The 22,897-nt window shown below is 40.8% G+C and overlaps 2 protein-coding genes across 4 annotated transcripts; both read right to left on the bottom strand.

Moving 5' to 3' along the window:
• Positions 1-4,384: 4,384 nt before the first annotated feature.
• LOC135542046 (SH2 domain-containing protein 5-like) lies at positions 4,385-15,738 on the bottom strand. 2 transcript variants are annotated; one of them, XM_064968649.1, is made up of 10 exons: positions 15,425-15,736; positions 12,233-12,347; positions 10,885-10,965; positions 10,651-10,725; positions 10,420-10,566; positions 10,095-10,295; positions 9,756-9,951; positions 9,513-9,618; positions 5,295-5,454; positions 4,386-5,191 (listed from the first exon to the last, which is right to left on the bottom strand). In XM_064968649.1, the coding sequence occupies exons 2-10, from the start codon at positions 12,284-12,286 to the stop codon at positions 4,985-4,987; spliced, it is 1,227 nt and encodes a 408-aa protein (XP_064824721.1). In that variant the 5' UTR covers positions 12,287-12,347; positions 15,425-15,736; the 3' UTR covers positions 4,386-4,984. The 2 variants fall into 2 exon arrangements, with proteins under 2 accessions (XP_064824722.1, XP_064824721.1); XM_064968650.1 differs by lacking the exon at positions 10,885-10,965 and having other exon boundaries at positions 4,385-5,191; positions 15,425-15,738.
• A 403-nt stretch (positions 15,739-16,141) lies between these two features.
• LOC135542045 (heterochromatin protein 1-binding protein 3-like) lies at positions 16,142-21,984 on the bottom strand. 2 transcript variants are annotated; one of them, XM_064968648.1, is made up of 12 exons: positions 21,597-21,984; positions 20,985-21,060; positions 20,031-20,226; positions 19,779-19,938; positions 19,546-19,683; positions 19,293-19,364; positions 18,868-19,019; positions 18,561-18,651; positions 18,294-18,453; positions 18,033-18,144; positions 17,672-17,833; positions 16,142-17,554 (listed from the first exon to the last, which is right to left on the bottom strand). In XM_064968648.1, exons 2-12 carry the CDS (start codon positions 21,049-21,051, stop codon positions 17,071-17,073), a joined length of 1,794 nt encoding a protein of 597 aa, XP_064824720.1. In that variant the 5' UTR covers positions 21,052-21,060; positions 21,597-21,984; the 3' UTR covers positions 16,142-17,070. The 2 variants fall into 2 exon arrangements, with proteins under 2 accessions (XP_064824720.1, XP_064824719.1); XM_064968647.1 differs by having other exon boundaries at positions 18,868-19,022; positions 21,597-21,982.
• Between the last annotated feature and the right edge of the window lie 913 nt (positions 21,985-22,897).

The following is a 22,897-nucleotide window of genomic DNA, read 5'->3' as shown; positions in this document are numbered from 1 at the left end:
CTGCATTGTCGGAACTAGAAGCACAAGCATTTCGCTACACTTGCATTAACATCTGCTAACCATGTGTATGTGACAAATACATTTGATTTGATTTGATGATATCCTCTGCTGCGGGAGATAACTCTGGGTCTTCCTTTTCTGTGACAGTCCTCATGAGAGCCAGTTTCATCATAATGCTGGATGGTTTTTGCGACTGCACTTGAAGAAACTTTAAAAGTACTTGACATTTTCTGGATTGACTGACATTCATGTCTTAAAGTAATGATGGGCTGTCGTTTCTCTTTGCTTATTTGAACTTTTCTTGCCATAATATGGTCTTGGTCTTTTCCCAAATAGGGCCATCTTCTGTATACCACCCCGTCCTTGTCACAACACAACTTATTGGCTCAAACGCATTAAGGAAAGAAATTCCACAAATGTACTTTTAACAGGTCACACCTGTTAATTGAAATGCATTCCAGATGACTACCTCATGAAGCTGTTTGAGAGAATGCCAAGAGTGTGCAAAGCTGTCATCAAGGCAAAGGGTGGCTACTTTGAATAATCTCAAATATATTTGGATTTGTTTAGCACTTTTTTTGTTTAACACATTTTCCAGATTGACTTTTGATTTGATTAACACTTTTTTGATTACTATATGATTCCATATTTCATAGTTTTGATGTCTCCACTATTATTCTACAATGTAGAAAATAGTAAAATAAAGAAAAACCCTGGAATGAGTGGTACTGTATACAATAGTGGTTCCAAAACTTTTTATAGTCCCGTACCCCTTCAAACATTCAACCTCCAGCTGCGTACCCCCTCTTGCACCAGTGTCAGTGTACTCTCAAATGTAGGTTTTTTGCCACCATTGTAAGCCTGCCACACACACACACTATACGATACCTTTATTAAACATAAGAATGAGTGTGTTTTTTTTTCATAACCCGGCTCGTGGGAAGTGGCTCTTATAGGATCAGGGCATTAATAATAATATAATATTTAATAATTTATTTATTTAACAATCGTACATATAAAACTGGACTTGTTCATCGAAAATTGTGAATAACTCACCACAGGTTAATGAGAAGAGTGTGCTTGAAAGGATGCACATAACTCTGCAATGTTGGGTTGTGTTGGAGAGAGTCTCACACTTAAATCATTTTCCACACACAGTCTGTGCCTGTATTTAGTTTTCATGCTAGTGAGGGCCGAGAATCCACTCTCACATAGGTACATGGTTGCAAAGGGAATTAGCGACTTAACAGCGCGGTTTTCCAAAGCAGGATACTCTGAGCACAGCCCGATCCATAAATCTGTCAGTGGCTTCTGATTAAATAAAATTCACAGAACTGCTTGTTGCAATTTTGTTGAGGCTCTCTTGTTCAGATATCGGTAAGTGGACTTGAGGCAGGGGATGAAAGGGATAACGAATCCAGTTGTTTGTGTAATTAGCTCACTCAGGTGCATCGCTGTATCACATTTGACACGGTCTGTAAGCTTGAGTTAATTTGCGCACAACAAATCATACAACGATGGAAAGACCTGTGTGTTGTGCAGACAGAAGAGCTCCAACTTCTTAATCATAGCCTCAGTTTTGTCCCGCACATTGAATATAGTTGCGGAGAGTCGCTGTAATCCTAGATTCAGATCCTTCAGGCAAGAAAAAACATCACCCAGATAGGCCAGTTGTGTGAGAAACTCATCTTGCAAGCGGTCAGACAAGTGAAAATGATTGTAACGGCTGTCTTGGGTGGAAGAAGGAGAGGACCAAAGCACAGCGTTGGACTAGTAACCGTTGGACTAGTAACTAGTAACCGTTGGACTAGTAACTAGTAACCGTTGGACTAGTAACTAGTAACCGTTGGACTAGTAACTAGTAACCGTTGGACTAGTAACCGAAAGGTTGCAAGTTCGAATCCCAGAGCTGACAAGGTACAAATCTGTCGTTCTGCCCCTGAACGGGCAGTTAACCCACTGTTCCTAGGCCGTCATTGAAAATAAGAAATTGTTCTTAACTGACTTGCCTAGTAAAATAAAGGTAAAAAAAACAGCGTGGTTAGTGTTCATCTTTTTAATAAGGAACTGAACACTTCAAAAAAATACACAACAACAGTGACACCCGAAACAGTTCTATCTGGTGCAGCCACACAAAGACTGAAAATAACCACCCACAAAACACAATAGAAAACAGGCTACCTAAATATGGTTCTCAATCAGGGACAATGATTGACAGCTGCCTCTGATTGAGAACCATATCAGGCCAAACACAGAAATAGAAAATCATAGAAAAACTAACATAGACAACCCACCCAACTCACGCCCTGACCATACTAAAACAAAAAGACAAAACAAAGGAACTAAGGTCAGAATGTGACAATGATGGTCAGTAAAGAAAACTTTAAGCTTTTCTCTAAATAAAAAAAAAAATGGGTCAATGTCACGCCCTGGCCATAGAGAGGCTTTTTATTCTCTATTTTGGTTAGGCCAGGGTGTGACTCGGGTGGGCGTTCTGTTATTTTGTCTATGTTTTTGTTCTATGTTTTGGCCTGGTGTGGTTCCCAATCAGAGGCAGCTGTCAATCGTTGTCTCTGATTGAGAACCATACTTAGGCAGCCTGTTTTCCCACTATGCAGTGTGGGTAGTTATTTTCTGTTTAGTGTGGTTTGCACCTGACGGAGCTGGTTCAGTTGTTCTTTTGGTGCTTGTTTGATAGTGTTCAGTTTTACCGTTAAAATTATGAACACTTACCACGCTGCACCTTGGTCCTAACCTTCTTCCACCAATGAAAATCGTTACAGTCAATACTTTGCCCCTTAACAACCAGCGCACTTCTGATTGTTGTAAAAGCGTTACATGGTCGCTGCCCATATCATTGCATAGTGCAGAAAATACATGAGAGTTCAGGGACCTTGCTTTAACAAAGTTAGCCATTTTCACTGTAGTGTCCAAAACGTCTTTCAAGCTGTCAGACCATTCCCTTGGCAGCAAGAGCCTCTTGGTGGATGCTGCAGTGCACTCACCAAGTGGTGTCAGGAGCAACTGCTTGCACGCGCATTACCACTCAACTATGTCTCCCTGTCATGGCTTTTGCGCCATCAGTACAGATACCCAACACATCTTGATCAGCAAAGTCCATTTGATGTCACAAAGCTGTCCAGTATTTAAAAAGTATGCTCTCCTGTTGTCCTGGTTTCCAGTAGTTTGCAGAAGAGGATGGCTTCCTAAATTGACCCCCACAAACATAACGGACACATACCAGGAGCTGTGCCAGGCCCAACACATCTGTTGACTCATCCAGCTATAACGCATAGAATTCACTGGCTTGTATGCGAAGCAGTAATTGTTTCAAAACATCTACTGTGTCATGAAACAGTGTTTGATGAAAACATCTGTATAGTTTTTTTTTGCCTTTTCCAACCAGCATTGTCCCAGCCATATCCGCAGCAACAGTAAGAATTAAGTCCTCCACAATAGTATGGGGCTTGCCTGTCCTAGCCACTTGGTAGCTCACCATTAATGGTATCTGTTATTTTTATACATGTCTTACTTCTCGAAAGTTGTCTTAATTCTCTCTCAAAAAACTCCCGTGGCTTATTTTTCAAATTGGCATGTTTTGTTTCTAAATATCTGCACAAGAGTGAAGGTTTCATTGAGTTGTGGGATAGTACTTCTGCACATATAACACACTGTGGCTGAGGAAAGGCACTACTCCCAATATAAGTGAACCCCAAATCAATGTAGTTCTCATCATATTTGTGCCTCTTCAATGGTCCAACGTCCCTGTCTGTTGTTCGATGCTTTCCCGGGTAAGGGGGCAGTAGCTCTTCGGCCGCATCAGATTCACAACTGTAAGTGTCCATGCTAGCTGGGCTAACACAACAAATGTAGAATTACTGATGCTAGCATTGGATGTGCTCGTGGAAGCAGAACAACTTGTGTAGTCAACTTTTGTAGGTGTAGTACTGCTGGTAGTAGCAGTACTACCTGTAGAGCTAATATGTGTCTCTATGGACGCGGGCCTTACTTTTTATTTTTATTTTTTACCATTTATCAATTTTCAAGCAAACGGAATGAGCAGCAGATACGTTAAGGTTAGCTAGAATTCCCGCGAGAGAGTAACGGTTAATGTGATTGGATGTTAATTATTTGACTGGACTACCTGTATTTGACATTGTGTTGTTATTTCGCTGAACACTAGATGGTTTCATTTTATTTTTGGCAGTGAAACGAGGCTACTCAGGCGAGAAAAAGAGTTCACCCAAATGTATAGCCCTGTTGGAAATATAAATGGTCAGTTTGAAAATTTGAAGATTTATATATATATATATATTTTAAAAGTATGTGAATCATTATTTTTATTTGGCGTACCCCAGTTTGGGAATACCTGGTATACAGTATACAATATGGCAATGCATTATGCTTAAAAATATAAAACACAACAATACACTTTCATTCAGCAAGTACATTTATCTGTAATCAAAATGAAGAAATACTGCTAGTTCTCACAGAACACTTTAAAAGACGGCAGTGAAAAACACAAATTCAAAAAGACAGCTTAACATGAGTCAGAGTTAATGTACAAAAAACCTTAGTCTGCTTAATCTATAAAAAAATGTCCCTATATAGTCTATACAAACACACACATTTCCACGTTTTAAAATAATGTAATTAAAATAATATAATTCAAACGTAGGTGAAGTAAAGTAGGTGCAGCTAAAACATAGAAGAATATACTCAAACACACATAGCTTTTTGACATTAAAACAACCCTACATCCCAGAGGCTAAGTGGCAAAATGTTACTCTACTCATCACAATTCACATGCTGGAAGTAAATTTGATAGTTAGATTTGTGTTTCTATCAGAAATCTGAAAACAATAACAAAAGTGAAGCATACAAGTTAATGAATTATATTATATTTAAGGTGTCAGTGTAACATATGGTCAGTGTCTTTTAGAAAATGAGATACATTGATCAATCCAATGATCAGAAATGACTTTCAAACCCATTGTTTCCTCTGGGTATATTTTGCATTCTTTCTTTTGAGGCCTTGGTGTAAGGCTAAAGGCAGTGCCTTAGCAACGTTCTCCTCCCACTCATAGCAGTGGTTCACACGGGAACAACTCAGCGGACAGTCCAGCTCCCCCTTGATGTCGGTGTAGTGCTCTATCAAGGCAGCAATGGTGCTAAATTCTATGTGGCAGTTCTAGTATAACAACATAAAAAAAATACTAATTACTACATTGCTAGTGGAAAATACATTAAACTTAAAAGCAAGTCAAATATGAATAACTGACAAGACTGCTCACCTCAAGCAGGTATTTCCCGTTGGAGGTGTTGTCTATTAGGTGGGTGACCAGTCCAGAAGAGAAACGAATTATGAGAGAGCCACAGCCAGTTCTCTTAGGATGGGGGCACAGCAGGTACGACCCCAGGACATCCTCTGCAAGCAGGGAGGAGCTGCTGTCACTGCAACACACGATAAGGATTTAGAGACCACTGACAGTTCAGATGAGTTCTCATCAAGTGACAGTGGTGGGAAAAGTATTCAATTGTTATAATTGAGTAAAAGTAAAGATACCTTAATAGACAATGACTCAATAAAAAGTGAGTCACCCAGTAAAATACTACTTACAGTGGCAAGAAAAAGTATGTGAACCCTTTGGAATTACCTGGATTTTTGCATAAATTGGTCATAGCATTTGGTCATAGCATTTCATCTGATCTTCATCTTCAACAACAATAGACAAACACAGTGTGCTTAAACTAATAGCACACAAATTATTGTATTTTTCTTGTCTAAATTTAATACATCATTTAAACATTCACAGTGCCGGTTGGGAAAAGTATTTGAACCCCTAGGCAAATGACCTCCAAAAGTGAATTGGAGTCAGAAGTCAGCTAACCTGGAGTCCAAACAACGAGACGAAATCAGAGATGTTGGTTAGAGCTGCCTTGCCTTATAAAAAACACTCACAAAATGTAAGTTTGCTATTCACAAGAAGCATTGCCTGATGTGAATCATGCCTCGAACAAAAGAGATCTCAGAAGACCTAAGATTAAGAATTGTTGACTTGCATAAAGTTGGAAAGGGTTACAAAAATATCTCTAAAAGCCTTGATGTTCATCAGTCCACGGTAAGACAAAATGTCTATAAATGGAGAAAGTTCAGCACTGTTGCTACTCTCCCTAGGAGTGGCCGTCCTGCAAAGATGACTGCAAGATCACAGCACATCATTCTCAATGAGGTTAAAAAAATCTTAGTGTCAGCAAAAGACTTACAGCAATCTCTGGAACATGCTAACATCTCTGTTGACGAGTCTACGATATGTAAAACACTAAACAAGAATGGTGTTCATGGGACAACACCATGGAAGAATCCACTGCTGTCCAAAAAACCCCCATTGCTGCACGTCTGAAGTTCGCATAAGAGCACCTGGATGTTCCACAGCACTACTGGCAAAATATTCTGTGGACAGATGAAACTACAGTTGAGTTGTTTGGAAGGAAAACACATCACTATGTGTGGAGAAAAAAAGGCCCCAACTGTAACGTATGGTGGAGGGAGCATCATGGTTTGTGGCTGATTTGCTGCCTCAGAATTCCCAAGTTTATCAATACATTTTGGAGGAGAATGTTAGACTATCTGTCTGCCAATTGAAGCTCAACAGAAGTTGGATGATGCAGGACAGGACAACGACCCAAAACACAGAGGTAAATCAACAACAGAATGGCTTCAACAGAAGAAAATACACCTTCTGGAGTAGCCCAGTCAGAGTCCTGACCAGATTGGGATGCTGTGGCATGACGTCAAGAGAATGGTTCACACCAGACATCCCAAGAATATTGCTGAACTGAAACAGTTTTGTAAAAAGGAATGGCCCAAAATTCCTCATGACCATTGTGCAGGTCTGATCCACAACTACAGAAAATGTTTGGTTGAAGTTATTGCTGCCAAAGGAGGGTCAACCAGTTATTATATCCAAGGATTCACATACTTTTCCCACCTTGCACTGAGAATGTTTATGTGTGTGTTCAATAAAGATATGAAAACGTATAATTGTTTGTGTGTTATTAGATTAAGCAGACTGTTTGTCTATTTTTTGTGACTTGTCTATTTTTGTGACTGAAGATCAGATCAGATTTGATGACCAATTCATACAGAAATCCAGGTAATTCCAAAGGGTTTACATACTTTTTCTTGCCACTGTAAGTAAAAGTCTAAAAGTATTTGGTTGTAAACATATTTAAGTGGGGGCAGCAGGTTAGCCTAGTGGTTAGAGCGTTAGACTAGTAACCAGAAGGTTGCAAGTTCAAACCCCCGAGCTGAAAAGGTACAAATCTGTCGTTCTGCCCCTGAACAGGAAGTTAACCCACTGTTCCTAGGCCGTCATTGAAAATAAGAATTTGTTCTTAACTGACTTGCCTAGTTAAAACCTGTTAGGGATCTTGAGTCCCATTTGGGAACTTTCTCTCCCACGTTCAGCTGGTATGTGGCGCATGGAACACAAAAAATATTCTTCAAAATATTTAACCTCCACACATTAACAAGTCCAATAGCTCAAATGAAAGATAAACACCTTGTTTATCTACCCAGCAAGTCAGATTTCTAAAATGTTTTACGGTGAAAACATAGCACATATTTATGTCAAACCACCACCGAAGACACAGCTAATTTGCATAGCCAAGTTGAACAAAATATGCAATCAACAAACGCAGGATTAAAAGAAAAATAATTCACTAACCTTTTGAAATCTTCATCAGATGACAGTAATATAACATGTTACACAGTACATTTGTTTTTTTTTCAATAATATGCTATATATATCCATAAATCTCTGTTTACAATGACGCATTGTTCAAAAAATGCTACTCAAATGTCCTGAGAAATGACGATAGCTCCGGCAGATAACAAGCAATACACATCATAAACTTTAACTAAATATGCATGTTCTACATATATATAGAAAGATACACTTCTTCTAAATGCAATCGCTGTGTTACATTTATTTTTAACGTTACAGAATTCGTTCACTAGGCTATAATATGAGTCGGCGCTCAGAAATTAGCATGACGGCTCCTCTATCTTGGAGTCCACAGAAACCCAAATTTAACACATAAATATTCCCTTACCTTTGCTGTTCTTCCATCAGAAGACCCGGAAGGAATTATACATACCAAAAACAGCGTTTAGTTGTGAAGTCTGTGTCTTTCGGTTATCAAACACGCCATATTTCGGTTGAAATGCAGCCAAAAGTCAAGTGGATGCGCACCAAAACGTCGAAATTACATATTATATGTCGACTAAACTTGTCAAACTATGTTCATAATCAAGCTTTAGCATGTTATAAAGGTGCACAACAATCCTCAGGACGAACCGAAACACACGCGTCGTTTAATCAATCTTGGAAGAGAGAGATCACCGGAGGAGAGCGCGCATGAATGTGACCTTTTTTTTCGCGTGACCGAAAGGTTTCGGGCCACCAAAACTCTCGTGAGCACGCGATTCTCACAATGAGAAGCCCCATTGAAAGCAGACATCGCGCTGAAGACAGAAACTGTTCCCAGGTCTGTAGGTGCTTGGGAAGGGTGGGGGCGATGACGTCAAAGTTGGGCCAACTTTTATGATGACAAGAGAGAGTTTGGGAGAATGACTGCCCTGAGAGTTCTGCTTTACATACAGACATCATTTCAACGGTTTTAGAAACTTTAGAGTGTTTTCTATTCAATAATATTTTTTATATGCATATATTAGCAATTTTTGACAGATTTTTCTTCTGTTTAATATGGGCACGCAATTACTCCAAAGGGGGCAGCAGACAGCCCTATCTTTAACTTAAATAAAGGTTAAAAAAAAGTATCAAAAGTAAATGGAATTGCTCAAATATAAAAGTATAAATAATTTCAAATTCCTTATTTTAAGCAAACCAGAAGGCCCAATAATAATTATATATATTTTCATTTACATTTAGCCAGGAGCACATTCCAACACTCAGACATAATTTACAAACAAAGCATGTGTTTAGTGAGTCCACCAGATCAAAAGCAGTATGGATGAGCAGGGATGTTCTTCTGATAAGTGCGTGAATTGGACCATTTTCCTGTCAAAATGTAACACGTACTTTTGGGTGTCAGGGAAAATGTATGGAGTAAACTGTACATGTACTGTGTGGCTCAGTCGGTAGAGCATGGTGCTTGCAACGCCAAGCGTCGTGGGTTCGATTCCCGCTAGGGCCACCCATATGTAAAAGTAGTGGCCCCAGCCGACTTGTAAGTCGCTTTGGACAAAAGCGTCTGCTAAATGGGATATATTTATATATATATAATTTCTTCAGGAATGTAGTGAAGTAAAAATTGTCAATAATATAAAAAGTAAAGTACAGATACCCCCCCCAAAATACTTTAGTACTACTTTAAAGTATTTTTACTTAAGTACTTTACACCACTGTCAAGTGAACACTCAACACTCCATAAAATACACTAGGAACTAGCATCAGTGTCAGGTAAATGCAAGAGAGAGGACTCACGTGGCAATGCCAGCCCAACACCACACTGCTTGAGCCAGAGCTTCTTCTGTTTCAGCAAGGCTCAGGGCCCGGGCTCTCCTCACTGGCATTTTGTCCTGCCCCTTCCCTGTTTCACACATAAGAAGGGAGAGTCCTTAGCATCTTGTGATGATCCCATTCCAAGTGGTCCCTTTAGGGAAGTATTTCAACATTACCTAATGAATTGTTTCACTCTTGAAAGTGCTCTCTGCACATTTAGCCCACCTTCTGGAGAGTTTAGCTGATCCTGGAGGGGACGTTGTTTGTGAGGGCTGTAAGTGAAGGAGCGATAGGCTCCTGAGCGCAGTACTTTGTTGCGGATGGCTCTCTTGCGCACCAGGGAAGGAGAGGAGTTGAAGACCTCCTCTTGGCTGCTCGGTTGTTCCTCAGTTGTTGTTCCGTTGTTCTTCAATGGGAAGACCTACAATAAAGACCCATAGGAATTATTAACTAGCCAACTGCTAAGCCAGCAAAATGTACGGACTCAGCAAAGCAAATAAAAATAGCACAGTGAAATAATACTTTCACAATTCAGTTAAAACATTATCACAAGTTTGTCCTGACCTTTTCCCCTGGGAGTAAGCCCTGAGTGGGGGCCCTTCGGAATGACACAAGGGCACTGACACAGAGAGGGAAGCCCTGGTTGAGGAGGGAGGGGGCACGGCTGGGCAGTGGGCCGACAGACTCATCCTGCGCCTCCTCTGGGTGCTTTGCCAGGTAGGACAGCTGGAAACAGCGGCACAGCAACAGGTTCAGGAACTGGGCCTGGGAGAAAACAACATACCAACAGAGAGACAAATCAGATACAAGAAACTGCAGCTTAACAGACACACAGAGGGATTTTCTTGTCAATCATCTTGGGAGATAAAGATCCAATACAGGTTCTTACTGCTCTGGCATGCCTAGCCTTGAAAAGGTGGCAGTATAGCTGGGCATCAGGGCTGCCGGGGTTGTGGGAAACAAAGGCGAACTGGGCGTCCGAGGGGTGGGCAGTGGAAAGGGAGACCCTTCGTAGAGCATGGGCCATGAGGAGGGTCTACAGACAAGGAAGAGGAAAGTAATTCACAAAAGGAAAGAAATTATGTTGATGACTTTTAAGACTGGGAATTTCAACTCTTACCGTCTCATCTTCATCATACATCTTCACCCCTTTGATGGAAAATTTAAGGGACACAGGCCTCCTTTTCTTGCATGTCTGTGAAAAAGACATTTCAACACCTCAGGCAAAGCTTTTCGTGTTTGCCTTTGCATTCAGGCTGTCTACAAATTCCACATCTCCACCATAATAAGTTGTGAACAAAATGTGTTTTAATGTACTGCTGCTGCTTTCTAGCCTGTCACTACCAGCACCTACTTTGAGAGACTTTAGCTGTGTGTGCAACTGCTGCATCTGATCGTCCAAACAGCAGTCTTCCACATGAAAAGACCCAACATACTATATAAACAAGAAAGACTATGTTACACATACTATCAATTGTTGATTATAGATAAACACGTAATGTAACTAATTAACAAGGTCTTAAAAGGGAAGTAGAGTCCATTCAGATTTCATCCTCTTAGGACACATTTAAAAAAAAAAAACTAATATACTGAACAAAAATATAAACGCAACACGCAACAATTTCAAACATTTTACTGAGTTACTGTTCATATATGGAAATTAGACAATTTAAATAAATTAGTTAGGACCTAATCTATGGATTTCACATGACTTGGAACACAGATGTGTTGGTTATGGGTTAACTTATTTTTTTTAAAGGTAGCATGGATCAGAAAACCAGTCAGCATATGGTGTGACATCTCCTTCGCATAGAGTTTATCAGACTGTTGATTGTGGCCTGTGAAATGTTGTCCCACTACTCTTCAATGGCTGTGAGAAGTTGTTGGATATTATCAGGGACTGGAACATGATGTCATACACATCGATCCAGAGCATCCCAAACATGCTCAATGGGAGACATGTCTGGTGAGTATGCAGGGCATGGAAGACATTTTCAGCTTCCAGGAATTGTGTACATATCCTTGCGACATGTGGCTGTGGCTGTGCATTACCATGCTGAAACATGAAGTGATGGTGGCGGATGAATGGCACGACAATGGGCCTCAGGATCTCGTCATGGTATCTCTGTGCATTCAAATTGCCATCAATAAAATGCAATTGTGTTCGTTGTCCGTAACTTATGCCTGCCCATACCATAATCCCACCACCACCATGTGGCACTCTGTTCACAACGTTGAAGTCAGCAATATGCTCGCCCACACGACACCATACACGTGGGCTGCGGTTGTGAGGCTGGATGGACGTACTGCCAAATTCTCTGAAACAGCGTTGGAGGCGGCTTACGGTACAAAGTGGCCTAAAAAGTACATTATTTTAGAGTGCACATTACATAGGTGCCCCACATATTAGAGTGGTGCATCTGTGTAATGATCATGCTGTGTAATCAGCTTCCTGTCAAGTGAATGAATTATCTTGGCAAAGGAAAAATGCACACTAATAGGGATTTAAATAAATGTGTGCACAGAATTTGAGAGAAATAAGCTTTTTGTGCGTATGGAACATTTCTGGGGTCTTTTCTTTCAGCTCATGAAACACAGGACCAGCACTTTACATGTTGTTTATATTTTTGTTCAGTGTAGTAGCCAACTCCTATATGGGGAGGAGGAAGATGTGTTTTGCTCTGTCAGTGGATATGGCTTACCTCAGCTGACCTTGTAACTGTGCCATCCTCCCTGACCGGTGTCTCACCCATCATTCTCACTACTGAGATAGACTACTTCTTTATGCTGCTGTTTCTGGAGGAATTCCCCAGAGCTCTACAGAATCAGAATATAGCAGAGAGCTTTATAGCACCCAGTATGATCAACATTAGACATGTGAATGATGTGTCATATGCACTAGCCGGTAGTGTTATTTTCCCCATGTGAAAAAAAATGCTTTTGTAGGCAGGTAGAAGTGATAAAATTAGCTGTGAACAATTCAAACCTTTTTATTTTAAGCTAGAAACAGGTATGTTTGGTGAAATGGTGTAAAGTACTTATGTAAAAATACTTTAAAGTACTAAGTAAGTACTTTTACTTCACTAGAATCCTAAAGAAAATAATATACAGTACTTTTTACTCCATACATTTTCTCCTCACACCCAAAAGTATTTCGTACATTTTGAATGCTTAGCAGGACTGGAACTTTGGAGGGGTCCTGCTGCAACATCATCTCTCAGAGCAGTCATCACTCAGGGTCTACAATGTCATCTCTCAGGAAAAGTGGGGGTTTCGAAAGGCGTGGACATTTTGAAAGGAACCATATAAGGAGAAGTGTGGGTTTTGAAAGGTGCCACTCAAGATGTCAGTCATGTTCTGCAGAGATGACAGTAAGGAATTTTAGTTATCCCCAAAAAATGTCTATTCACCCATTGTGAGCTGTGTCTTTGAACGTTACCTACTGGTAACCATGTATGTAACGTTACGTTTTTCGTAAATGTAAATACTTGCTAACATTAGATACCTGAACTTGAACAATGCATGATTTATTATTGAATATTTTAAATAATAATAATAATTGAAATATCAAGTCATTGCAGTTCTAGCAGTTATGGAATTCCAGCACTTCTAGTGTTAAAAGACTCCTTTGAATCGCCACTTCTTTTTTGAAAGGAACCAAATAAGGAGAAGTGGGGATTTTGAAAGGAACCAAATTCCCCACTTCTCCTTATATGGTTCCTTTCAAAATTCCCACTTGTCCTTATATGGTTCCTTTCAAAATCCCCAATTCTCCTTATATGGTTCCTTTCAAAATTCCCACTTCTCCTTATATGGTTCCTTTCAAAATGCCCACTTCTCCTTATATGGTTCCTTTCAAAATCCCCACTTCTCCTTATATGGTTCCTTCGACACCTCCACTTTTCCTGAGCGTTGCACTGCACTGAGAGATGACATATCAGTAGGTGGCAGCATAGAGACCCTGAGGGATGACTGCTCTGAGAGATGATGTCGCAGCTGGATCCTAATGGAAAATTGTCCAATTCATGCACTTAGAGACCCTGAGGGGGTAATCAGTAATGTAACTTTTGGATTAACCAAACTCAGTAACATAATCTGATTACATTCAGTTACTTTTAGATTACTTTCCCCTTAAAATGCATTAGAAGAAGACAAAAATGTATGTTACCAATTGAACTACATCTATTGCAGGATAAATCAATGTTAAAGTTTACATAGCTGGCCATATATGGATGTTAAATGTTACTTTATGGGTTGGTTATGTAGGCTTCTTCTAACCAATCTCTTCCCCACTACATATAATAATACAATTAAATTATATATTTACATTAAAAACCAAAGTCTATCAGAATTCTAGTCATTCCAATAAATGTTATACCCCTTGATCTTCAAGAATAGGATTTGGAAATATGGAAGTATAGATTAGCCAAATTATTTTGCTTGAGCATAATCCCAAAACAAAGGATTTATTAGCCAGCCCTACTCTGTTGTTTATGATTTTGTTGTCATGGAGGACTGATTGGGCTCATTGATTCGAGTTGAAAAAGAAATGCTGCGCTCATGGAATGGCATGCTTTGAGCACTACTGAAAAGTGCTATTTACATGTGAAAAATTAATGCCATATGCTGAATTTGCTATAGGCCTATTGTTTACCCTTTTTTTTGTGACACTTTGATATCTTGATAGCAGTTTAAAGGGCAAATCCACCGATGAAACAAGAACAAAATCGTTTCGCCGCCTCTGTTTTGGTAGGCTGAGGGATGGGCCTGGAGAATGTAACCACTCTCAGATTAATAGACAGAGCTATGGATAAAAGGACTGACCATCCATGATATCAAAATTATTGTTTTAACCATATGAGGCTATACAGTGTTTGTTTACATTTACACTGTTTACAAACATTGGATAAAAACAAGGTTATATTTTGGGTTCTCATGGAGTGTGAAAGTTGAATTAAACTCATGAGCTCATAATTTATAAATCAAAAATTGGATGTAGCAACAACATATTGCCCCTTTAAGTATATCAAAAGTGTGCGAGTTTGAACATGTGTCCATTAGGCCTATGGGGGGAAAAAATGTATTTTTATTCCATAGGCTGGGATCCGCACTATGCAACTGTTGCAAGAGCGCATTTTTCACTGGCAGTCCACTGGTTTCAAAAACAATGATTGATGGGCAGCTTAAACTTCTTGAATTCAACCATTATCGGGTTCAAATACACGTTTAGATTTGTGAACAGCCATCCACAACAACCACATTCCGTAAGGCACAAATAGCTAAATGAGAGAGCAGCAGTGTGATTCACATCAATGCGCTGTGTAGATATCAATAAGAAGTGATATCCGTATCGCCGTAGACTACACTGCTGTCATCCTTACCTCCAAGCGTTGATTCAAATTGGATAATCTTTGGATGCTGACATCAGTCGCACCATTGGAAGACATACCTTGGGACTAGCCTACAAAAGCCTATTCCTGCGCTTTTCCCGCGATCGATCAAACACATTTCGTGTGTCATCATAGTGGTCTCTGACTTGTGGTCAGACTCGCTCAGGTGGAACTAACTTAAATCTGTGCCTTTTTTCAATGCTAATTTGAAAATCATTTACAAAACAGAGAAGTGTCACAAAGATTGTTTTTGCAAACATCCTTTCTGAATTTAAGTAATCCTTGAAGTAATCATCTAGTTTTTTAAAAGTATCTGGTTAAAATATTTTCGCTGGTAATATATTACAAGGACCGTTTTTGTAATCTCTTATATGTAATCCGTTACTCCCAAACCTGTTAGTCTGTTTTATGAGCGCAAACATTTATGTAAGGATTCAGTTAAACGCATGTACAGCTTTGGCAAAGTAAACATGTCAATAAATCAATGCTAATCAAATATCTTACTTTAGGACCACACCGACGCTCTTTTCACTTCCGCACTCTTGTACTCTGCACTATTGTACTTGTTCCACTGTTCCAAACTCTGATTTCCTCTCCCAGTCAAAAGTTACCTCACCGTCAAGTTGACGCCCGCCCCGACTCAATTCAGAGTTGGCTATTCACCGGTGTGTTTGGGCGGGACTAGAAACGTTTACCTTTCGAGACATACTCAAAAGGCATTTCTGCAGCCCATATTGATGGTCCATACACTCATTGCGCAACATAGGTGTAGACCTAGATATGGGACGTATTCATTACGCCCCATATGTTTTTTTTTTTAACGGAAGCAAGCTTTAACTAATGATTAATACACCCTTCACTGATTTGCAGCAGCCCATCCATCCTGAATTTAAATGTATGTTAATTTCACAATTTCTCCCTTGTTCATCAACATGCTCAACATTTGCAAAGTAAATAGGTGTTGCATCTCTGAATGAAAGGATCCACTTAATGCACCAAATAATGATTTATAAACTGTATGGACACAGGCCTAATAAATTGTAACGTTCTAGTCTATTTAATAACCCTGTACTCAAACTATCCAGCACTTTATTCATGAGTGAACCAAATTGACATTATGGATTTGTATTGTGTAGTATTTAAAATATATACTTCAGCTCCAACAGCAGACACACTATTTCGTGTTTGTCTCCCCTTGAGACCATGACAGAATGAAGGAAGTACAAATATAGCCATTTTAATAATGACTTGGGAAAAAGCATAACATAAAGAGTACACGCATGCAGGGTATGAGCTACGCTCCTTCAAAACAAAGTGTGTTATTCACAATCTTTCACTATTACACAGAATGTAGAAGATTGTATTGGTCTGTTTTCTTTTTGCTTTATAGGACACAACCAATTCACTTTGATTAGCTTGTTTGTTTACACACAAAAACAATCCCCTAATACTATGCAGTAGTACTGAAAATCACAATGACAAACAGTGCTTCCTGATCAGTTAGTCTCCAATCAAATTAAGTATTTTAACCACAGGCCCAGCGATGGATATGTTTCACTCATACGATCATTTAAATAACAGAATTCGTAATAAACAATAATTCATTACATGAAAAGTTGGCTGTCATTATGCTCTCAAATTCACTTAATAACATAAATCTCAATATGCTTTAAGATGAGTTCACTCCAGATTAAATGTAGAGAAATCAAAAATGTTGTAGAGGAAGAAAGTTTCCAAAATGCTAAACAAATTATTTGGTAAAAGGAATGTGTCCAGGTAAAACATGGTAGAGTGGACTGGGACAAATGCAAAAGTCACTGATTCTGGAGCTCTGCCTATACATTATCAAAATTAAGTGTTTGAGGGAAATAAAAGTAGTGATGGAAATTCTTTACCTAGGCAGTTTTACATATTTTAAGAGGCCATTCTACACAATGGAGATTAAAAGTTGGGTTCACAGAAATAGAACAGTTCCCAAGTACAGTAAATTGACATGAACTAATAACTGCCACATCCCAATCCTACAGAGAAAATAATTCGCTAGCCCCAAACTGGAGGAAAACAATGATGCGAAAGAGAGCATGGAGAGAGGCAGAGCACCACTGTCTTCAGAGCTACAGTTAAACTTCCACTGCTGGGCAATAGTAAACTCACTTCTTCCCCCTCAGGGACTTGCGAGCTGCTGGCTTGGCCTTCACTGCAGAATTGGCTGCTGCCTTCTTTGCAGGAGGTGACTTTTTGGGCGTGGGCCGCTTAGATGCCTTGCTCGTCAGCTTTTTGATGATGGGCGTTTTGGGCTTGCTCGCAGGTGCAGCTTTCTTGACTGGTGGGGGTGCCTTGACTGGTGGGGGTACCTTGACTGGTGGGGGTGCAGACTTCTTTGCTGGGGGTGCAGACCTCTTTGCTGGGGGTGCAGACCTCTTTGCTGGGGGTGCAGACCTCTTTGCTGGGGGTGCAGACCTCTTTGCTGGGGGTGCAGACCTCTTTGCTGGGGGTGCAGACCTCTTTGCTGGGGGTGCAGACCTCTTTGCTGGGGCAGCTCTTTTTTTGCCCTTAGCCCTTGACTGACTTGCCGGCCGAGACTTCTTGCTGGGGGGGCGACGCGCTTTAGGTGGTGGCCTCTTCCCAGCTTTCCTAAGGATCGTATTGAACAAATAAACTGTTAGTGAGTTTCAAATGGTTCACTGCTATGTATGACAATATCAATCAAAATATTCTCATTGGATTTTATCCACTTGACCTTCGACTCACCTCTTAGGAGGGGGTTCATCATCTGAGTCCTCTTCCTCGGACGAGTCCTCTTCCTCCTCATCAGAGTCCTCATCAGACAAGTCAACCCTCTTTCTGCGTTTGTCCTTCTCCGCCACTTTCTGCTCCTTCACGTTCTGTTTTTCAGGGAACAGAATGGCTGGGCTGTGGAATAAGAAGAGACAGTCTGATCTTTAACCTTTCGGTTCCAGGTGAGTGAACTTCAGGAAATACGGTTCCTGGTATAGCACATGCAATGCAATGATGTAGAGGGCAACAATATACGTCACATAGTAGCAATGTAATGATGTACAGAGGGTAGCAATATACATCACATAGTAACCTTCCTATAGTGGTGTTCTACCTGGGGTAGTAAGGGTAGCAGAGCTGGTAGGTTCCGTTTAGCCCATTCCCAGTGATCTGATCCATCCAGCCCATCATTTTGCACTTCTGCAGGGTCCTCTTCAGGTTGTTCACTGAGGGAAGAGAAGTGCCTGGGGTCAATAAAGCATCTTTACATCTCTGATTTAACCTAGCTAATGAGAGCGCTCCTGCAGTTGCAGGTAGGTATTCACATCTTGCCAAAGCAGTGTTTCTCTTAAGAGAGTCAGGGAGCAGGTCTTACCCACACGGTACTCCATGCTGTCCTGGTTTGTCTCTAACAGGAATTTGCGGAGTGTGGTGGTGCTGCAAGTCTTGGGTTCGTTCATTGCCACAATGGCTGTCATGATAGCGTCCTCCAGGGCCCCGCCTTTAAGCAGGAACTTGCCCCCTTCCCGCTTCAGCTGTAAGAGAGTAAGCGGGGCTGAGATAAACACCTCATACAACAGAGATCCAACATCAGACTTCATGAAGTACACTGAATTGTGCATTCCTTTAGTATAAGGCTAACCTGAAATGTTCCAGAGGCACCTTTTCCAGTGATCTGCTCCAGGTGACCCTTGTCCACAGCTCTCACCAGGGCACTCTTTAGGATATCTGGCCTAGGAATGAAATAGTGACTGCATTGGAAATTCTATTTAACCTCCACCAATACACACCACGAACATCCCATAGTTCAAAGGTACTGCATTAAACATTCTGTAGATTTGGGTTGTATTGCTAATTCAAGTAATACTGTAAGTTAGCATGTGTTTATGTACTCCAAACAGGATAAGAGACCCCACCCATCCCAATATAACAGTAAAACAGGTATTTACCTATGCTCCACGTTGAGTTGAGGGAAGTGCTGCTCCACATATTTCTTGATCAGGATATAAGACGCCTCTTTGGGCTCACATAGCCGTGTGATGATCAGGGGCAGAGCATCCCCAAGGGTCTCTGCCTTCAACCCAGGTGCCACGACGATCGGCTTCTAACACCAAACCATCACAATCAGAATCACTGTCAAACAAAGTGGTGCTCTGTAGCTCAGTTGGTAGAGCATGGCGCTGGCAACGCCAGGATAGTGGATTCAGTTACAGTAAAAAAAAAAATGTATGCAAGCATGATTTCACATAAGTGTCTGCTAAATGGCATATATTATCCAAACTCTGCCTACTCAAAGCCAATGGAACAATCACATAATAGTCAATTGTAATTGTTAGTGTTGAAGTTTGTAGATTGGCGACTGAAAATTACATACCCCTTTAGCAGTTGGTTTATTAGAGGACTGCTTCCCAATGGTAAAGCTCCCAGAAAGGCCTTTACCCTTTAGCTGTGAGAGTGAATAAAAAGGTAAAGCAACAGGAGTACGCAGACAGATAAAACACCAGACAAACAGGATATAGGGCACCACAACAAGTAACCCACAGATCAAAAACACCAAGACTGCTGCCTACCATTTGCAATTCATGTTAATACATGGTAAGCTTTGGTCCATGACAAGGACTCCTCACCTGTTTGACGGTGCCCTTCTCCAGCTGCCTCTTGAGAGCCTTCTTAAGGAGGAATTTCCTCTTCTCTAGGTTAGGGTATTTCTTCACAATGTACTTCATGACAGAATGGGCTGAGGCCCCAGTCTTCTCCTTGCAGGACTGCAGAGGAAATATGAGGAGTTGCAGATGTTGCATTCGTGGGGAATAAGGGAGAACTACCTAATACAAAGGTAAGTGTTTTGTGGTGTACAGACCTCAATGGCCTCGATGAGGATGTCGTCCATCTTAGGCAGCTGCATGGTGGAGGTGCTCTTATTAGTGAGCGTTGCACGTTTGCTGGCAGACATGGTTGCCCAGGCGGGAATGGCCCTTTTCACTGGCTTCTTCACTTTCTCTTTCACACCATCCTTCTCTCTGCAACCAACCAACAAAACAATGAGCAATTAAACATTTATCTGCACCAATATGTAAGCAACAACCACAGGGTATGAGCACAAGCAACTCACTCTTTCTTCTCAGACTCTTCCCCCTCAGCAGTCTTCTCTCCAGTCGATTCATCACCTTTCTCTCCCTCAGGTTTCTCACCATTCTCTTTGGTCTCTCCTTCACCTGTACCCTCCCCCTCCTTGGCTACTAGGGTAGCGGATGCCATCTCCTGCTCCTCCTCAACAGAGGCAGACTCCTCAGAACTGGCATCAGGCTCTGGAGAGAGATGTGGGGGAGGGAGAACGACAAGAGTTTGAATGGGTTAATTCAGCAAGCAGATGTCATGCTTTATTCATGTACCACTCAACAAGAACTCAGAACATTGTCAAATATTTGGGAAGTCCGATTCCACTCTTAAACCACTAATATGAAATGATTTGATAAGTGACTATGACAAATGGTACTCAATTTGGGGAAAGAACCAAGTCCTGCCAAGTGGTTACCATATTCACTCCTAGCCTGTCAATGCTGGGTACATATGAACCAATGATCGATCTATCTATCTATCTATCTATCACACACACTAGATGACACATGGGGGCGCTGTGTTGAAGCCACCTTGACTCCATCATCTTGGCACTCCCCCACAATTGTTAATAATAGTTTGGAAGCCGTAGCAATAAAATGTATTGTTGTCAACATTCATTTTTGCCACATTTATTCTATTACAAACATTGCCAATCCCCAGTAGTGGGGGCAGTAAAATTAGTAATCTTAGAAAAATATATAAAGTATATGTGTTTTATGTTTAGCTCACGTAATATAATAAGCAAGCATTATGGTGAATGTGAGCTAAATATATTTTAGAGATGACTAAATTGTACCGTTTCCACTACTGTGGAGCCCCAATATGGTCCACCATTTGCTTCAAACCTCTCAAATGCCAATACATAGCATCAGCAATCCAGGGTTTATATACATCATTGATATGAACACCATAGAGTTCCTGTTCATGTTGAGATTCTTGAACTCACCTCCCTCTGGTGCAGCCGAGGGGGGCATCTCCTGGGGTGGTGTCCTAGCTGCACGACGTATAGGCATGACTCCAAACTGGTGACCAGAGATAGAGGATTAGAGATAGAGTTAATAACTTATCTGAAAATGTTTATTCCTATTATTAAAATCACAATACAGTTTGATACAAAGCAACTTAACACGACCCAATGTTAACATCATGGAGTCGTAAAAGTCACCCACTGCTTCTGATATCCATGTGCGAGGCAACATTAATCATGGCCTGTGCACTCATCAAATGCAAGTTACTGCCCTTTGCAAAAGTACATTATCGACCAGAATAAATACAATCAAAATAAATAAGGAGTGTGCAATATTCTATGAAGTTTTGGAATGGTGGGGGGCATGGAAATAGTTAGCAAAAATTCATAACGAGGAAGATGCACGTCCTCAGTAATAATATGGCCATTTTGTTCATTTACCCTACACAGTAATGGCGCTGCAAAGAGCTGATGGTAAATGCATCGAAATTGCATTGGCAAAGGAGAAAACGGTGCATGCATTTTTGCCAGAGCTCTATCGTCAAACACTTTTTGCAGGAACTAATAATGTACAATTATTAATATTCTTACCTTTCGACTCTCTACAAAGATGTTGAAATAAAAACTGATTCGCTCTCCTTTGTTTAGAATTCTGTTTACGTGCCCCTCCCCCTTGAACGTACACGTAGCGTCGTGGTAAGGTATTGGGGCGCGTTCCAAAATAAGTGCAGTCGTCCTGCGCAGATTTTGGGCAAGTTCCTCTGCCCAGGCGTTGCTGACGTCTGCCAGATCTTACAACGCCTCCATTGGTATTTTACGTATAAGCTAAAGGCTCCGACACACCGGTACGTTTGACGTTCACCGGTACATCGAACGTTTGCCGGCCGAGAATATTTAGCACATCTGAACAGTGTTGGTACTCAATCTTTTTTTTCTTCCAGACAGCAGATCACCGTCCGCTAGCCTTGTTAAAATAGTCCAAACCAGAAGGTGGCAGTAGCGTCGCTTTCTTAAGCTTTATTGTGAATGTCCCTCGGCGTAACGCTAGCGGTAGCCAGAAGAATGGGCATTCTGAGCACAGATAGAACAATTAGCCAATGTATTGAAGTGTGAAGCATCCGGTTGGCGGTTCCACTCATGACCAAATATGGTCATGAGAGAAAGCCTTGTGGCCAGAAGCGGGAGTAGATGAAGCTCGTTGCATTTTGGCCAACATTATGCTAACTTTCTCATCGATTAAACGTTTGATCTCAAATACAGTTTTCGGTTACCAAAACGAAAATCTCTTAAACATTGGACAAAGTTTTGTGGATTTTACTCTGCGTTGTTTAGGAGCAAGGGTGAATTGAGTTATTGCACACGCACACTTCAGGGTAGGCCTTCTCTAAAGAAAATATGCAAATACGTGCTACATCGCGCCAATAGGCTCTCACTGGCCCATGCTTGCCTCTGTCCCCCTCCTTGCTTGTTCTGCCCACTTATGACTGATTTGATCCCACTGGAAACGACAGGCTGTGGTCTATCTTGGTTTAGTTATTAATATATTTGTTCTGAGTCTCTTCCGTCAGCCACATCTGTAGCCGCATCATTTGGCTTTGTTCACTTAAAAGAGCTCCTCATTCAAAATGCTTGAAAATCGACCTGGAAACACGAAAATGCATATCTATTGTAAAAGCCCGAACAGTAGGCTACCAGTATGTCAGCTTGTGATATGCACCTTAAAATAAAATGTTTATTAGATCGCCAGCAAAATGTATTATTTACTGTCTTCAGAGAAGAATTGTGTAATTTATTTGCAGATAGTTGTTTGAAGCACAAAAGTAGTTGCAGCAGTTTCTAAACCCAGATGCGCATCGCGAGACTTCCTGGAACGCTCGCGAAACAGACCAGTC

Source organism: Oncorhynchus masou, chromosome 6 (assembly GCF_036934945.1).
Source record: "Oncorhynchus masou masou isolate Uvic2021 chromosome 6, UVic_Omas_1.1, whole genome shotgun sequence".
Taxonomy (NCBI): Eukaryota; Metazoa; Chordata; class Actinopteri; order Salmoniformes; family Salmonidae; genus Oncorhynchus; species Oncorhynchus masou.
Note: the sequence above shows the minus strand (reverse complement) of the source record. Positions and strands in the feature narration are given on the sequence as shown.